Source organism: Electrona antarctica (genome assembly GCF_951216825.1).
Source record: "Electrona antarctica genome assembly, chromosome: 3".
In the NCBI taxonomy this organism is placed as follows: Eukaryota; Metazoa; Chordata; class Actinopteri; order Myctophiformes; family Myctophidae; genus Electrona; species Electrona antarctica.
Window position 1 is genome coordinate 20,194,443 of NC_136808.1, and position 19,465 is coordinate 20,213,907.

A 19,465-nucleotide genomic window follows, 5' to 3' on the forward strand; every position below is an offset into this window, starting at 1 on the left:
CCCCAGCCTGTAGGAGAAGATGCAGTGACAAATATCACCCTCCCCAATTATTTCAAAACACAATAAAATACATGTCCTTTGTCACAGCTTTCAAACTACTGACTCACCCGTTCAGTGGGGAATGAGGAGTCCCCTCCAGGACGATGTAGAAAGTGTCCTACACCTCCCCACTCATTCCCCACTGATGGGCGATGCAGGAGAACATGCAGTGACAAATATCACCCTCCAATGATTTCAAAACACAATAAAACATATCAATACAGCAATCAACTAAACAGCTTAGTGCAACAAAATAGGCATTTCTCACCTTTAGAATACTCAAACATCAGACTAACATTCTGAGATAGATAATAGTTAAGTTCTGTTTGGGGGGGCAGGTACTTCACCCCTATGCCCCCTTAGTGCCATACACATTTCCATTTCAAAACTAAATAAACAGCAATGCTGTTGCATTCTCACCTTGAGAAAAACATTGTTACAGACTGGCAGTCTGACATACAAGAGGTAGTGTGTGTGTGTGTGTGTGTGTGTGTGTGTGTGTGTGTGCGTGTGGGTACACGCAGTCCAAAAACCTCACATGTTCCATACGAAGTCCTTCATTGAGTCACAAACTTTGACAGTCTTGAATCACAAAACATTGCTTCATCAGACTAACTGTCCTTTGTCAGACAGTAGGTGAGGTAAGGTGGTGTGTGTGTGTGTGTGTGTGTGTGTGTACAGTCCAAAAACCTCAAATGCTCCATTGGAAATCCTTCAGTTGAGACACAAACTTTGACAGTCTTGCCGGAATGTGCCGTTTTTTCCCCTGCTGTTCTGCCTTGGACCCTCTGTCTGGATTGATTCCGAAGAAAACTCTAAGGAAACAGAAGAAATCTTAGCTACACATAAAATAGATGAAACTGAAGTAAAGAGTAACAGACACAGTTGAGATACTTTAGTTAGTTGATGGTGGTCCTTGGCACAAAATGTGCCAAGTAGACAATGAGATACAATATGGAAAACTTGACCTCTCTTAGGCTAAGGGCAGAGCAATATGCAAGGAACTGGAAGAAATAGACATTGTACTGGACTATGACCAATTTGGGCTTTGACAAGTATGAATGTCAAATAGTGACCACGAGGTGGCAACATAGGATAGATCTTTGGTTGGGATTTGCAGCCCTTAGCTTGAATGATGTAAAAATTGTACTGGTAATGAAGGGCAACTTTATTTGTTTAATTTGGGACATTGGCTCAGGGGTAGAGTGGCCAGTAGAGCAGCTGGATGGGAACGGCGAGGTTCCCAGTTCGATCCTGTGGGCTCCCCCAGAGTTAGTGTCAAAGTGTCCTTGAGTAAGACTCTGATGAACCCCTAATTGCTCTCAATGAGCAGGATGGTGCCTTGCATGGTTTCCTCGGCCATCATGGGTGAATGTAATGGTGTATGAATGTGTGTGTGGATGTAATGTAAAGCGAGTTGGATAAAAGCTCTATATAAACAGGGCTGCACACAACTTTTTTGGTCTAGTACTCAGAGGAGCACCTGGAGAAGTTACTTGGCTCTCCAAAATGCGGCGACCCGTCTCGCCGGATGGATAATAGAGGGATGCATGAATATAATAACTTATAGAAAAACTATATTTATTGGATAGGTGGGGACTGGGGAGTCAATGGAGGGTATTGCAACTCTAGATTCATACCATTATTAAAAAGAATCTAGAGTTGCAAATTGCAGCTAGGTCCATGTGTGGTCCAGCCCTAAATGCATAGTCTAATAAAAACAACTTAATACTTCCTAAGGATAATATGAGCATCAAAGCAATATTTAGGTACTTAAAAAAAAATATATATATATATATATATATATATATATATATATATATATTTAAATAGCCGATCTACTAGCTCACAACGTGTTGCGGTCTTGCGGAGGAGACACGTTGTGAGCTTGCAGATCAGCTATTTGTTTAACATACACGGCGAAGCATACATCAGGCTTCCCTTTTGTTTTTACCGAGGCAACGTACAGTCAGACTCAGACAGTTAGACACACATGGCTCCTCGGTGCAAAAACAAACAGTGTACACTTCCCAGACTTTACGATAATAAGGGACAGTATGTCGGGACACAGTGTTGTCATGTTGATAAGCTTCATGTTGTGCAGGCTGCAGCAGCAGTGCCAGTCCGCAATGCTTTGCACTCTTATCACTGTCGGAACTAAAACCTGTACCCGTAAAAAGTCAGTGGCCGGTGCCTAGGCTGTGTGAGACGGCATCGCAAACGAGCAACTTGCTCCAGCACCCGGGAAAAAAACATAAGCACAGCGGCGAATGGGAAGAGTGCAAAGCATCCAAAGCATCCCCTTTTACAACTTGTAAAAATGGCCAGTGCACTTGTGCAAGACGTACTTTGAGTGGCAGTCGGTGGGAAATGCTCTCGCTATAGATTGTACTAGTATTCTGGCCATAATAATCATTCTAGGCGGCCCCAGCAGGCGGTACGCAGAAGCGCTTCCCGGCGCTTGATTGACAGCGCAGAATTAATTTTGACGACGCATGCGCACTGGCGTAGCGCCTGTGTGCAGGTCTGTATATAAAAGCACCATTTAGCATTTTCATCATGTAGATAAATATCTTGACCTGTTGAACATGGATTTAGAATGTTTTTGGCAGGTTATGTTTGTAATCAACTGGAACTCTGCACAAGTAAGCCTTGCAGAGCCAAAATAGCAGATCTACAAGCTCACATTGTGTTGTGACGCATTATGACAGACAAGAATTCAAATAGCCCAGCTATAAACATTACAAAACCATGTGTTGCTTACCTTTGCACAAACTCCAGCGTCAACGCCATCTCCTTCGGGTACTCGATGTTGCAGACATAGAACAGGGAGAAAGCATAGGCGAGGGCCGCAACAGGGGAGGTGATGTGGTCATTTACAATGACCTGATCCACAGCCATATTGAATTGCTGGTCACCTTAAACAGATTATCACAAAAAACGAAATTAATTTAAGAAATCACACACCCACGCACAAAAGAAAAATAGAATAATTGCTGTGATTTCTGGTAATTAGTAGTTTTTGGTAAGAACAAGCAAAAAATACTTTGAAACGCTATTCAACATTTTGTTTCTCAGACTTGTACATACAATTGTACATAATTTAAAGATGTTGCCCCTAATCTGCATATACCTTTTCATCACAACAAATTGTCTTAGCAGGAAAACTAAAAACAAATGGAGCATATATACCAAGCTTGCTGGGATAACTACTAACCTCTGAGTAGGATGCATGGGGTACATGGGAGATCAACATCGTTGGAGTCCTGAGGAGAAAAATAAGATGAAGATACACATGCATTTGATGATTTTACGTTTCCAATGTACACAAACAGTGTCTGAATCAGAGGTAACGACTAAGCATAGAAATATTACAGGGATTCTCAATATTTTCTATGATTCACACATTACAATATAATTATGTTGCAGTATGTACATGTGACAAGTTTGACAACCCCAAAATTTGTTCTCAGTCTAAATGGGTTAGACTTAGAGTACCAGCAGTGCAAAGTGGATCAACTATGATACGTATAGTATCACTATCTATACGTTGACTCAAGTACTGTGGTTGAGTATTTCTACCACCACTGGATATAGATAATTATGTTGAGATAATTTCCTGGGGTTTACAATCCATAACACTTACCTCATTTTGGAAGAAGAGGCGATCAGGGTTTTCCTTTAAGTATCTAGCAATGCCTTTGATCAGCTCCACTGGACCATCACCCAGCTTCAACCCTATGATTGATTGAATACTTTATTAACAGTTCATACCAATTATACAGAATACAACATGTTTCTATATCTGTGGTGCTCAAAAGTGTAAACTGTAAAGACGAAACGAAAGTGGGGAGGAGGCTCCACTTCCGCTTTATATTTTAATCATGATAGAACTTCCGTGGCTCCAGACTGTATGATGGAAGCATTTGGAAATTGCAAGAGGCTACAGTTTGGCAACGTGAGACTACCACATAAGCAAAGATATTAGTGAATAGGATGACATACAATAGAAAATACATATTCAACACTAGTAGCAATAAATGTATATTGGGGAAACAGGGGTGGGGTGGGGGGGTAATTTACCTTTGGAGTCGAGGAAGTTGTTGATGCCCGATTCTTTGCCGGAAAGTTCCTCTGCCAGCTTGTTGAGTACCGGAAAGCCAAGGAGTTGAGATGCGTGTTCAAACAGGTGAGGAGCTTCAAATAAGAATGGCCACTCTTCCTTCATGACCTTGACATAGGGGTGGGCGATATGGAAAAATACAATATCACGATATTTTTTCTAGCATTATCACGATACATGATATTATTTCATGTGTTTTTTAAGGTTATTGTTCAACAAAGCCATCATTCTACAGAAGTATAAATTAAGGTATTGCAAACATATACGATATCTGTGAATATCACGATACGATATTCATCATCATACACAGACCCTTACCAGGACACATGTTCCATCGTTTATGGCTTCACGCTGGATGGGATACGTTTCAGTCATCAATTTTCTAACAGATGACTCCTAAAAACAGAAGAAATCCAATAGATTGTTTTATAAACACACACAAACACATATCTCCGATCTATAAGCTCATGTTTCCCCATTGTGAACTTTATAAATGACTTCTCAATTACTCCATTAACCAAAAGGTAATCCATAGTTACACAATAATCACCAATTAAATAATGGATGGTTGCAGCCTTACCTGGTGGCGATCATGGGTTCTGAAGGCACTTTTCAATTCCTCTTGTTTAGACTGCAGTGCTGCTCTACACTCGGGTCCCTCAACAGCAGGCTGCCACTCCACACATCCGTAACGATCAGAGTATCTGGACCTTTTCCTTCTTGGAGTGTCACCCTCGGCTGGCCTCATCCCGGAGGTTGGATCTCTCTTCATATTTTCAACTCTGTTTTCTAGCTGTTGAAAGAGAACTGAACAACCGTCTGACGCAAACGGCTTATTTCCAAAGGGCTCTGTCTCTTGGAAGGAGAGAGGATATTTATCAATCATCTGCTGGGCGACATCCCGCAGCTGTGCTCTGCTAGGTCTCTGTCCATGATGTGTACAGACGATATCATCCACAAGCAACCGAATCATGTCATGTCTTTTCTTCGTCGGTACCCATTTCTTTGAAGTGAAGGACTCCATGACTGTGGAGGGCATTTTGTGCCATGGCACAGAATATGTCTGACAGGATGGGGAGCCTGCTGGTGTTGTCGTCTCAGGTGGTGTTGGGGGCAGGACTGGCAGGTCTCTCTGTGGCAGAGGTACAGATGTTGGGCCGCTTGTGAAGGGTGTTGAAGCTTGTGAATCTATGGATAACAAACACCTCATCAATATTACCATTAATATGCTGGTTCTCAGAGTCCGGTTGGGGAACACCAGGGGCACAAATGGGCCATTAACCAATTAAGACCTGAGCCCAGATTCTACAAAATGTCTTCCAAATCCTGACAGTTTTCTGAAAAACATATCAGTGGTGCTAAAACTGTTTCATGTTAAGGACCCACAGAACTATCTGTATTTGACCGTGGACCCCCATCTGAAAATGTGTTGTTCCAGGGACCCCCCCAGAATAAAATAAGAGTTAAAACCGTTTGCTGTGAAAGAATACATATATTCAAAGACTTACACACGTTTTCACAACTTTTCAAAATAGCAAATCTACAAGCTCGTAGCGCGGCACTCAGGGCCGCACTATGAGCTTGTAGATCTGCTATTTTCCCAACACCTAAAGTTTAAAATAATGGTTAAAAGCTATACGGTGACACAGACACGTGCTCAGGTCTAAATGGGTTAAAGGTCTAAGGGTCAGAGTTAAAGGCAAAAAAGGTTAATTTGGACCAATAGTGCTCCTCAGACCGGACATTGAGAATTGCATTAAATTAAGAAAACATAACACAGAATGTGTCACAAACCAACAAAGTGTGAATTTGCCATTTGTGTACACATGGAACCAAATGGACCCTTACAGGTCTGTAACTTTGAGTGTACACATGGAACCAAATGGACCCTTACAGGTCTGTAACTGTAGGCCTACATAATATGGAACCAAATGACCTTACATGCAGGTCTGTAAATCAGTGTACATACGGAACCAAATGGACCCACAACTCTGAATGTGTACAAATGGAATCCATTTGGTTTCATTTGGACACCGTATGGGGTTCTTAAATTAAAGTTTGCAAAATACTAGATTATACAGACATCAATTTTGTAGCCTATGTGTACTAATGTGTGCAGAAGAAAAACTTACCAGTTTGGAAAGCACGGACGAGTCTTCTGCACTGAATGACAGACAGAGTGTTCTCAAGGTCCGAGGCTTGCACATCGATGAGGTCATCCACAGACGCAACTCCTAATTCCTCTAACCTGGCCAGGAGTGCATCCATCTTATCACTACTAAGTGATGGCATGGCTTTCTTAACCAACTGTTTTACAGGCTCCATGTTGGCATGTGTTTCAGAGGAATGAGCAACCTCCCACCTCTCTGGTATGAAGAAAGTGGATAATATTCTGTAAATTTTTCCAGATTTTGACAGCTGAACAAATCAGAAACATTTTCATCAACTTCATAGACTCCAAGCTCAGGAACCCAGCTGGCCGTTTTCCCCCGTAGCAAAAGTAGGACAGTGGTTTCATTTTTAATAATAATGCTCGCTATTTGTCCCAACTGTAGTTGTCCTTTAGTATATCTCAGTACAACAAGCATACCATTTTCATATGACGTGCCTTTAACCTGGACCTTCTCTGTGACAACTGCGTTACTCGAGTGAATTCCGAATTCGTCAACTGCTGTCCTTATGCTTCGATCATACAGCTCAGGATAGAACTTGGTGGAGTCTGAAACTTGAACCTGGGGGCTAAATAAACTACCACAAGCCTGATAAGCCTGAAACAACTGATGTCTATCAGCAAGTGACTTGGTTACATTTTTGAAGTTTTTAGATGACCTGATACATCTTTTAAAATATGAATGCTTAGATTCGAAACGCATGGTCCAAGTATGTATGAGTGGGCCAAAATGTAAACTCAAGTCAGCATAGTGAAGCAGATAGTGATGCTTCGGTCTAAGTCTTACTAGTGGGAATAACTCTTTCCTCATTTCAACATAGTCTTGGATCTGCCCCTTCATATAAGCAATCTGTGGCTCTGAAAGGCGAGGTGCACAGACATATTCAACTAGCGCCCTCAGGAGAAGTACCATGCCCCATACTGCATTGTCGGCATCTTTAATTCTGTTATGCAGTAAAATCGGCAAGAATCTCAAAAGCCACCTGTTTTGGGCTGCCTGGCCACCAATCTTTGCTCCTGTAATGTTAATAGCATATAGCTTGTTTTTGCTTTCACCAGTAAATGATTTGAGTCTATTATTAAGGACCCCATAACTGAACCACTTTTCTTTTTTGATTAAGACTTGCAAACACATAGCTAAATCAAAGTCAACCACACCTTCAAACAGATCATGTGCAAGACAGGGTGGCAATCCTGGCTGACATACGTGAAAGTTAGACAGTTTGTTGAAAACACTGTCACCTTTAATACCATGATGCATTGGGACCTCAGGGTGACTTTCCAGAAACTGCACTGTCTCATTATAATTAGCCGGATTTCTATGAGTGAAAACTGTGAGAGGGTTAGACCGAAATTCATCTCTTGTCGCTAGACAGTATCTACAGAAATATTCAGCAGAGCTGAAATTCTCTGTAAAACCACCAATCATGTGGGAGCCCAGGTTATCTCCCAGTATGCATGCAACAGTACCTTTATACATCTGTCCATTAAAAGGTATGCCGTTTTCCTCCAGCTTACACAAGTCTGACACAAGCTTACTGAAAATCTCATTGACTCCAAAATATTTTTGGTCTTTCTCTAGGCAGAGTAGTGCCAACTGTATTTGATCAATAGTTGACCGCTGGCATGGAGGGAAATTGGCCAAGGTATAGTAGACAGCTAATACTTTGTGCTTTGTCTTGGCAGATCCAAGTGGATTCGCTACCTCAAACGCATCCTGGAATAAGAGGACCTTTAAAGTGTCTGTGTCTGATGAAAACATGGCATTTGATTTAAAGGCCCACCCATCAGTAACATCACAGAGGATATCATCTTCCAGTTCCACATGAGGATTATTGAATTGAGCTGCACCTTGCTGTTTCAGAATTGCTCCGAGGCTTTCCAAAATAGGAATGTAATGGTAGTGCCTCTGCTGCCCCTCTTTGTACCCAAGACTGACTTCAAGAGGCTGAACATAATTATAGTGGGCCTTGTAATATTGCAGCCTTCTGTGGTGTGTAGTTAAAGGACCATTTTCATTCAATGCCTTGTGAATAGGGCTCTGCTCGTATGCACTCTTTCCAAGACATGTGAATGTCGCTCTTGGAACGTCATACTGTTCAAGCTCACGCGCTAACACATCCATAGTATATTCTTGATGAATAGCATTTAATGTTTTCATCTCAGTTGCTATCTCAGTAATTGTGGAGGCTGGAACTAAATACTTTGCCTGCAATCCTAAGAAAAACTGAGCTAAACTCTCTGTGTAGCCGTCTTTCACTTGATCACTCAAATTGTCAACGTGTTCTGCATCGTCAACAATTACTTCCGCCTGTACAACATTTGATCCTTCTCCTGGCAATACATGGTCTGCAACTTCACATAAATGAACAGGAGCTATCTTGGTAACATCCCACCCTTTATGATGCCTCGAAATATGAGATGAAAAAGACGACTTTACATTACACGTTGTGGAACATCCATCAAAGGGACACGTTACAGTCAGACCCTCAGATATGTGACCACTCAAGTGAGACACAAGACTTTTAAGCTCTCCATATTCACTGCTGCAGAAATTAAATGAACACTTCAACTGTACTGACACATTACGGTTCCATGTTTGTCTGCTCTTTGTATCTGGATGTGTTCGTGACATATGAACAGCAAAGCTATTGTAACTGGAGAACCTCCGTCCACAGTCCTTATGGCCACATGAAAAAAACACATTATTCATATTCCTGTGTGATCGGCAGTGTTTCAGGTAATCTGCCGAAGATACACAGTTAAAGCCACAAATATTACAAGCCAACATGTTGATGAGGTGAAAGATAAGACAATCAGAAAATAATCAGAGGTGGCCCCATCTGCCAGCGGACAGAACACTAGTTATTTCTATTTCCCCCCCCCAATATGCTCTTTTGAGGCTAAATTTGATCCAAATAGCTACAAAGTCCCCTCCAAATATTTAATAATAGTAGTAATGATACTGATAACTGAAAGTGTTTCAAAAGAGCATCTTGGGAAAAAATTATAAAAAATGAACTACTCTAGTACTGTATATTGTGCTGCAAACATTTAATTAGCACTTAAATTGTACAGACACTACAGTTCCAAGTCTACTTCTGTAACATGAACAGCAAGGCTATTGAATAATATCTATGACCACATTTAATCATTTAACAGTCAACATGTTTTCCAGCCTGGCCATAACCTAGCCACTCGTTTTAAAAACCACACTAATCAACTAAACCCGAATTCAATATTTAGCACGTAGCCTATACGTTACTGTACACAACACACCAATCTAAACTATAGCATTGAGGCTGGCTGTCTAGGCTAGCGGCCTAGCAGCGGGAGCTAACCCACCACCGGACACGTTCTAGCATTATCCATCCAACTGTGAACACCACACATAAAGCTAACCAAAAGCTAGCATTGAGGGGTAAATGCTGCAGTCTTGGCTAGCGGCCTAGCCTAGCGAGGGAAGCTAAAGCACAACCTTCTATGCCATTAAAGCACACACACACAGACAACACACACACGCAAATATAATATAAGATATCGGTTATATAAGGTCTGTTGGTAAGCCAAGTCTTTGAGGTGGGGAAACAACTTGGCTTCCTTGGCGCAAATTGAGCTATTATTATTATTATTGAGCTATTGTTAGCTAACTGGGCACTAGCTAGCTAACAATAGCTCCGGTAGCTAACAGCTAACTGTGAGCAGCACACATAAAGCTAAACAAGAGCTAGCATTGAGGGGTAAATGCTGTCTTGGCTAGCGGCCTAGCCTAGCGAGGGAATCTAAAGCACATAGAAGGTTGTGCATGCCATTAAAGCACACACACAGACAACACACACACGCAAATATAATATAAGGTATCTGTTATATAAGGTCTGTTGGTAAGCCAAGTCTTTGAGGTGGGGAAACTACTTGGCGTTCTTGGCGCAAATTAGCTCCGGGTAGCTTTTGAGGGGGAAGGAAAGGAAGCTAGCGGGCTAGCGCAGAAGCTAAGGGCCGATTCATACTCCTATCTTAGAGCCGAATAAAAGTCGGTTCGGCTCTGTAGAGCCTACAATGTGACGTCATTTAAGGTTCGGGGGGGCGGGTACCGTCCTAAAGTCGGCTCTTCGGTGCTACTGAAAATTTCTGACGAGCCGAAATCATTTCGGCACTACAGCGCCGAAACAGCGGTAAAATAGGAGTATGAATCGGCCCTAAGCCGGCCACAATGGACCCTCCACTCAGCTATAGCACTGGTGTCATTCAAGAACGGACGCGACACAAACCCGCAAATATAATAAATGCTATCTAAATATAATCTTAACCTATCTTTTTTTTTTAATAAAACACTTATTTGCCCAACTTTTGCCGCGGGAAAACTGGGCACTTGTGCCAACTGGGGCCAGAAGTTACACACAAACACTGCCAGAGATGTAATAATAAAATAAATGTATTGTAAATGTAACTAATGTAATTAACGTACCAACCAAACGTGTTTACCAAAAGAAGCGTGAGGTTCCAGTCACTCCAAAGTTAACACATGCAGCCTGCCCTGTCCTGTTGTTTCTAAACCAGTGCGGAGAGATTTTGTAATGGCGGCTATGGCGGACTCTACTACTTTTTTGACACCAATGTGCGCATGTCCGCAAAAGATGGGGACATTCCCTTTGCTCATAGGCTTCGCTCTATGGCTTTTCTGGAATTGGGAACGATCCAATCACATATATAAGGGACATTCCCATCAGACGACGGACTTTTTTAAGAGTGCAGTTAGATCTATCCATATATGGTTCTATCCATATATGGTTCTACCATATCTATCGATATCAGCACTAGGTCGGCTCGGGCCCAAATATAGGGATTGTCATACTAAACATGTCATATATCATATAGCCCAACGTCCTAGTCAGAGTCTTCGTTACAGCCACCCCAGATTTCACGTTGAAATCTATACCGCATCCAGAAGACTCAGACAATTGTCCTTTCTTTCGGCTAGGTTCTAACAGGCCAGGCCTGGTAGTTATCCAGCAAGGGAGGCTCTCAAAGATGTTAATCTCTCTCCATTAGTCTGCTGACGATCTGTGTATGCTCACAATCCAAGCTATTTGGCGATCAATGCTCCCTCAATATTATTGACTTGGTTTGGCTGTACGGCAGGAGATACCTCGGAAGATAGATGTAGCCCCAGTCGCTATGCTATCCCCAGCAGCTACACCGGTGATGTGGGCCCAAGCCATTCAATTTAGTTAGTTGAAGGCAGCAAGACTGATTACTCGAGCCACTGGTCGCAGGTAAGTCCGATCTCCAACCTTCACTTCTACCGTTCGAATCCTATCGTCCGCACCAGAAATAGTCTGGGAAATCCTTCCAATAGGCCAAAGGGCCCGAGGTAGCTGTGGATCCACGATCATCACCGGAACTCCAATCTGAATATTCGTCGTCTCCTTTTGCCACTTCTGCCGTACCTGAAGGTTAGGTAGGTAATACCTCAAGAAATGTTTCCAGAAGTGATCCGCCAGTATTTGACTATGTCTCCATCTTTTCCTTCCCAACATGTCTGACTCATCATATTGAACTTGCGGTAATGACACATCTCGCCTCCCCATGAGGAGGATGTTGGGTGTCACAGGGTCGGGATCAGCTACATCCGATGAGGTATAACCTAAAGGTTTGGAGTTCAGAATCCCTTCCACCTCAACCAGAACTGTACGCAGAACCTCTTCTGACACTGTTTGAGCACCCAATGTTACTTGCAAGGCCTGCTTGAGAGATCGGATTTCCCTCTCCCAACAACCTCCGAAATGAGGTGCGCTGGGCGGATTGAATACAAATTTAATTTGCTGCTTGGCCAACTGTGCCTTAATTTCAGGTTGAAGGGTCATAAATGTTTCCTCCAGCTCACGCACCCCTCCTTTAAAGTTCGTTCCTTGATCGGACAATATTTCGAATGGTTTTCCTCGACGCGCAATGAAACGTCTTAATGCCATCAGATAAGAATCCGTGTCCAGACTGCAGAGAAGATCAATGTGGACTGCACGAGTCGTCATGCATTTGAAGATGATCCCCCAGCGTCGTTCCCTCCTGCGTCCTACTTTAACGAAGTATGGCCCGAAACAATCTACTCCTGTAGAGTAAAATGCTGGTTTGTGGATACGTAATCTTGCAGGAGGTAAATCAGCCATCCTGGGGATGTTTGGAGTCCCTCGCCAAGTGCGACACCCAGTACAACCTCGCTGATATCGTTTAACGGCCTCTCTTCCTCTCAGTATCCAATACTTTTGTCTGATTTCAGCAAACACTCGCTCTGGTCCTGCATGACGCAGTTTCTCGTCGTAGTCCTTGATAATCAACTTGGTAATCGCATGCTTCATGGGGTCAAGTACGATGGGATGTATCGCGTCTGGGTCCAAAAGTTCACTATGGCGAAGTCGTCCCCCTACCCGAATGAGCTGGGTAGTACTGTCGAACTCCGGACAGAGCGTGATTAGTTTGCTATTCTTAGCTAATGCCTTTCCCGAAACCAATTGGGTAGTCTCACTGGCGAAACAGTCATCCTGGATCTGCTTAACCAGGGCCAACTCAGCTTTCTGATACTCGTCGGCTGTAGGCTCGGGGGAGGGTGACCCAACTTGTTGCGTCACAGTATCCTTAACAAGATCCGCCAAGGTAGTATAGGATGACTTGGTTTGGCTGTACGGCAGGAGATACCTCGGAAGATACAGCCACCCCGTGCAAAACTTGAAGATCTCTCATGATTCTGATACGCCACTCTTCAGGTTGACCCCTCAATCCGACCTGCTTGACAACTGTGTGTAACAAAATGGTTCGCCCCGAACCATCATCCAGAACTGCATATACTTCCATTACTTTGCCACAATTGCAAATTAGAACTTTGCACACCTTTAACATGACATTTCTCCCTTTAGGCGGTGGATAGCCCACATGCAAGGACTCTCCTGCTATAGTCAAGATTGCTGGCTGCGGTAATTCCTCTTGTAAATCCTGTCCCGTCTCGATCTTAGGTGTCCTAGGGTTCCGCAAAGGTTCATCTGCTCTCCGGTTCAACCGGGTCCGGCTCCTATTAATACTGTGAAGAGCCAGAGGGTGCCTTCCACCACATTTCACTCCTAGTCTGTAGTTTACAGTTTCTTGCCTGCATGACGACGTCCATTGCTGATAACACAGCTTCATCTGTCATATCAAATCTCGTTTCGCCATTAAACTCAGTCGTTTGAACCTGCCGCATACCCCAAGATGGTGAGTGCCGTTATTACAGTACTGACTTACGGCTTCTTGCCGTCTTGCTGGTTACTTGGTGTACGATCGGCAGAATTGGGTGCTACTACCGTACCATGCATGATGACTGTTCGTCTCCGGTTATGCTCATGGTCATTTCTGCAAGAGTGACCGTCCAGCCTCCTTGCTGGACTACTTCGGTCCCTATGAACCTGGACTTCTGGTCTGTCAGCTTGCACTTTCATCTCGATATCCTATCAGTGAACGAAGCCTCTGCCGTCCTCCGACTGCTCCAACATCTATGGGAGGGTTGATATAGCTCCGATGCCCTTGCATCATCATGCTGTCCAGACAATGCTCTCATGATATCCACCAGAAGCTCTAGGTGAAAGCCTTCGTTACACGATGACACATGAAGCTCTAGGTGAAAGCCTTCGTTCATTGCCACCCCCAGATCTCCCATGGAAATCTGTACCATATCAAGAAGGTTTGAACAGTAGACCCCTCAGGCCACCCCAATACGAGCATACTGAGGCTTGAACAGCAAACGTCAGCCATTCAAGCCACCCCATTGAGGGCGTCCAAGCTTCGCGCTTTCTTCCTTTGATGTTACGGTGGGTCATAAAAACCTCAAGATCAAATCACATGCCACCCATGAAGGGCGTTCCCTGTCAATGGTTGCTCTCTCTCCTGTACATCACCAGTGCTCTGCACATCACCAGTGCTCTCTCTTTCCTGCACATCACCAGTGCTCTGCACATCACCAGTGCTCTCTCTTACCTGCACATCACCAGTGCTCTCTCTTTCCTGCACATCACCAGTGCTCTCTGACTCTAAGGGCCGGGGAGGTCTCACGGCTCCGAGATTCTGGCATCCAGATTCTGGTAACTGGGTGGGTCTCACAGCTTCGAGACGCTGCTGCTCACCTATGGAGCAGCCAGGACCGACAGAGCGTTCATGCTCTGACGGCGACAACTGGGTGGGTCTCACAGCTTCGAGACGCTGCTGCTCACCTAAGGAGCAGCCAGGACCGCCAGAGCGTGGCTCTATTGGCAACAGAGTGGATCTCACAGCTTCGAGACGCTGCTGCTCACCTAAGGAGCAGCCAGGACTGCCAGAGCGTTCATGCTCTGGCGGCAACAGAGTGGATCTCACAACTTCGAGATACTGCTGCTCACCTGCGGAGCAGCCAGGACTGCCAGAGTGTTCAGACTCTGGCAGCAACTGGGTTACCATCTGGTTAGAATCTTGCCACTGAGTCAGGGGTTGGCTACTCAAGGTATATGGGTTGTAAAGCCAGATACCTTGGTTCGTATGTGTCTGGAAGACTTCAGCATCCCGTTACTGCGGTAAGCCCTAATCCGGCTCGAAGGACCATATAAAATAGCTCAAGGCTCTATTGCTGATTACTTAGGTTAGGACCCCCGCAGTGGTGTCCGGTTAGAACTTAAACCAGGATGCTTCGACTTCTGCCTTCTCCCTGAAGCCGACCCTGTATATATTCTCCGACCAGGCTTGTCACGATGACTAAGCCAGTTAGATCTATCCATATATGGTTCTATCCATATATGGTTCTACCATATCTATCGATATCAGCACTAGGTCGGCTCGGGCCCAAATATAGGGATTGTCATACTAAACATGTCATATATCATATAGCCCAACGTCCTAGTCAGAGTCTTCGTTACAATTATATTTGATAAAATGTGAACATTTTGTGCCCTAAAGATATTACTATGCCAACGTATTGCCATATTATACATTCATGTATTTATTATATATTTATTTCAGCTAATGTATCTAATATGCAAATTATCTCATTAACTATGCATGATACAAAAATCACACCCGTGTGAACTGAGTGGTGTAAGGTTTTATATAGCATGATCAGCTGTGGTCTGACGTAATGTCTGACGTAATGAAATCACACAAAATATGTTAAGTAAAAAAAGCTATCATTTTTGATAAATGTATGTATCACACCTGGATGTGATTTCACAACTGGCTGTTTTTGCGCAGAGAAAATGACCACGGTTGCTACGGTCATCCAGTTCACCCGGGTGTGATTTAATTACGTCAGAAATTATTTTGAACATAGCAACCATGGTCATTTTTTTATGCACACAAAAGCCAGTTGTAGGAGTGGTTTACACCACTCAAAAAAGCCAGTTGTAGGAGTGGTTTACACCACTCAAAAATGTACCAAGCAGAATTTGATTCTACGTCAAAAATCATATTAGAAACAACTGAGAAAAGTTTGGCACACCTGGTAATCAGGTTGTTATAGCTTTTGCCCTGTCTATTATGGAGTCTGCTCTATGCTATGAAGGCTGCTGGGAAAACTGGGGCAATTAAGGGCAATTAAACATGGCAAGACATTTGGGATCAATAGAAGTAGGACAATGAGCCTGGAGTTTTCCTTTCATTTTGTCGACTAAAACTATGAAGACCAGTGTTGGGCATTTCTGTTGCAGGTACAAAGTCTCCCGCGTCGGCCCGCTCATGGGGAGGCCAGCCTGTCCTCATGGGGAGGCCGCCTGCCGTTTCAGAGCAGCAGGGTACTGGAGCCAAGGTCCACCCCTCCCCCTTCGGACACGTTCCCCATGGTGGTGACGTCATCGGGGTAGGACTGTCACCATCACAACGTTTTTTGATTGATTGATTGATTGATTGATTGATTGATTGATTGATTGATTGGCCAGAAATGTAAATATTCGTAAACATTTTAACTTTATGTTTTCAAATTAGAAAAAAGAAATATTGGAAATATAATAAATCAAATATGGATGGGCAGACAGACAGACAGACAGACAGACAGACAGACAGACAGACAGACACGCCCCCCTAATTGCAATGATCTCAAATAATTGATGATGTAATAATTGCCGACAGGCTCACGTCGTCATCGGGCAGGTGACAGAGACGGAGCGCAGAGATGACCACCAATCGGCAGAAGAGGCGGAGTCCAACATCACGGATCGCTTGCTATTGGTCGAGGACGACCGCACGTACCCGGTGCTGCGCTCCAAGAGCCTCAGCGTCCCGCAAAAGGGGGCAGCGCTAAACGACGGCGTCCAGAAGGCACGCCCCCACTCGTCCAGCAGCGTCAAAGACCTGGCGGCCGCCTTCGGAGAGACGGGCCAGGACTTCCTGTCAAACAGGAAGTCCAGGACAGGATCCGGGGATGGCGGCGCCGATTGTTGACACGGAAGCCGCAACGTCGCACACAGTGCCATAGAGCAGTGGTGTGACGTAAACCTAAGTACATTTACTCACACAGTGCCATAGAGCAGTGGTGTGACGTAAACCTAAGTACATTTACTCACACAGTGCCATAGAGCAGTGGTGTGACGTAACCCTAAGTACATTTACTCAAGTACAATCACAAAGTACTTTAAGTTTACTTGAGTATTTTCCTTTTGTGATACTTCTGAACTGTCCACAGCCCTCGATCCTCTGAGACACTGTACTGAGTGAGTAGACAGAAATGGTACCATTTTGTGACTTTTGTGACTAATGACTATATGTGAGGACCAATTATATGAAGATAAATATAACAAGCATTAGTGAGGACCAATTATATGACGATAGGTTGAAAATGTATGAAGGGTTATATTTTGTATACGTTTGTAAGTATGGCAGTAAGGAGACGACGACAAACATATATGTATTTATATTGTATTTATTACAATATAATACGATTTATACGATTATTTGTTATATTTATACATATTTATATTTCATACACCAAGTGTAGACACATGGTGGAGACTTAGGTTAGGTTGATTTTGAATTGGTCGATAAGCTTCATTCCTACTCCTTTTTGAACAATTCACTTTTTTGTGCTTTGTTTATACTGTTTAATATCTGAAACTCATATCTAAACTGTTAAATCTTCAGTGGTAAATTAAAGGGATATTTCATGTTCAAACGTACGTGTGTAGGGTCATATTATTGTCTACTCTGGCTGTTGTGTTTTACCACAGACAGTTTTTAACTTGCTTAATCGACTATTTAGATATTTGATTTCAGAGTCATTTTTTTAAAGCATCAGTAGATTGAGAGGATCTCAAGTAGTCTACAGGTGTGGGGCTTTCTGCTCCATTGCCCCACACCTGTAGAATGCCCTCCGTGACCACTTGAGATCACCACAATCAACCGATGGACTCAAAACATACATACAGTCGACTAAAATCTCATGATATTTAGTAAGACTAAAACTAAAACATTTTACCTGACTAAAATATGACTAAAACGAAATGATTTGGGTTTTTTTCAATTAGACAAACGGCTAAAAGTAAAAATTTTATTCACTTTATACTGTTCTGCATTCAATCAATGCAACTTCCTTTGCATCCCACTAGAGGGCGATGTATACTCAATTATTAGAACTTTCAATGCTCTAATTTTAGTAATTTAGTCTGTTTTGGAACAGTAAATAGTACTGCGATACAAGACTTATAAGATTTATATAAGGGTCTACTATGGTATACAATTACAAATCAAACAATAAGGATTATCGTTATTTTTCTTGCATACATTTTCATCGGATCCGTTACGATTTACAGGTGTCTCTCTCTCAGCATTGCATTATGTCAGTGTGGAGGGTTTGCCTTCATTCTCATCCAGCTCATCCTCATCACAGATTACACACACGCACACACGCGCGCACGCACGCACGCACGCACAACAAGAACTGGTAAGTGGTGTTGGGGAGCGCTTGGGGGGAAAGAGGGTATACATGGTACTGTACTAGTTACTTGAAGGATGTGTAGGAGCATGGGTGTTGATTTTGACTGAAACTTTTGATGTAGGGCCTACTTTTAGTCTAAAAATTCCAGTTTCAGCCATATTTTAGTCATCTAAAATGTTCTAGTTTTAGTTGACTAAATACCATTTTAGTCTACTAAATCTACAGTTGATTTAGACGACTTGACTAACATGTATTTTGGCAGGCCGTGATGGTGTTGAAATGCCTGATTATACTCAGCTGTGTGCCGAAATTGCAGATCTACAAGCTCACAACGTGTTGCAGCGTGACGCGTAGATCTGCTATTTTCAAGGAGATCACCTGCACACAACCTAACATAAAATTACTTGTCTTTTAGTTCTACTGGATCTCTTCTCCACTATTTGTTGACAAAATTGTCAATATTTAGTCATAGTTTGAGTCACAATAGCTTTGTTTTGATTTAGTTTTCGTCAGTGAAAAAAAGGTAATCGACAAAACATCTTTCGTCAGTTGCGACGCTGTTTACTATGAAAACCAGCAAAACCTGTCAGTCACGCTAAAACCTGTCAGTCAGTCCATACATACAGTCACCTTCATACATGGAGGTGACTCCATACATGGAGGCCATACATGGAGGTCACCTCCATACATGGAGGTGACTGGATCATCACCTGGCCAGCTCCATATAATATGGAGGTCAAGCCTGCATCCACCTAAAGATTTTGGTTTAGCATGACTCACGCACCCTTGGCCATGTGTAAGATGTTGGCCATGCCTGGCATCATCTGGCTTGACTGACTGTGCCCCAGGAACCGCGTTGACTGGCTGTAGCCTGACCTTTGGCGTGAGCAATCTGGCAAGTTTTGCTCGGTTGAGGCCTTCCTCACCCAGCTGCGTACTGACTAGCACATGTGCGTCCTTGAAGCTGGCCTGTTCCTGTGTGTTGAGCATGTGGTGGGATCGTTGCATGAGGAAACTCCAATCCGTGCGCGTGATCATCACCTACATCTGCATATATGGAGCCAGCCAGCAACTCTGCATCTGACCTCACTGACCACAGATTAATAGTTTAACTCCTGCTTCTCAACTGTGCTGTATTAAGAAGCTCTGTTGTTTCAGCGCCCTCAGGTAAGACGCCCTCAGGGCTTCTTGCTGTCTGGTTTTAGTTGACAAAATGAATACA

General features: G+C 43.4%; 2 protein-coding genes across 2 annotated transcripts in view; one reads left to right on the forward strand and one right to left on the reverse strand.

Moving 5' to 3' along the window:
- The window catches only part of LOC306919682 (transient receptor potential cation channel subfamily M member 1-like), a gene marked incomplete at its 5' end in the record, with an annotated part of 80,592 nt that extends 63,832 nt beyond the window's left edge, over window positions 1–16,760 (forward strand). The window contains 2 exons of the mRNA XM_079496237.1: window positions 16,025–16,173; window positions 16,443–16,760. Coding sequence (XP_079352363.1) covers window positions 16,025–16,173; window positions 16,443–16,754 — 461 coding nt within the window. The 3' untranslated portion in view covers window positions 16,755–16,760. The remainder of the gene's footprint in view (window positions 1–16,024; window positions 16,174–16,442) is intronic.
- Window positions 731–6,787, reverse strand: LOC306920565 (uncharacterized protein; the record flags this gene model as incomplete). Its single annotated transcript, XM_079497378.1, has 8 exons — window positions 6,295–6,787; window positions 4,743–5,350; window positions 4,481–4,558; window positions 4,123–4,270; window positions 3,686–3,777; window positions 3,257–3,305; window positions 2,804–2,957; window positions 731–854 (listed from the first exon to the last, which is right to left on the reverse strand). Exons 1-8 carry the CDS (start codon window positions 6,485–6,487, stop codon window positions 731–733), a joined length of 1,446 nt encoding a protein of 481 aa, XP_079353504.1. The 5' UTR covers window positions 6,488–6,787.
- Window positions 16,761–19,465: the final 2,705 nt, after the last annotated feature.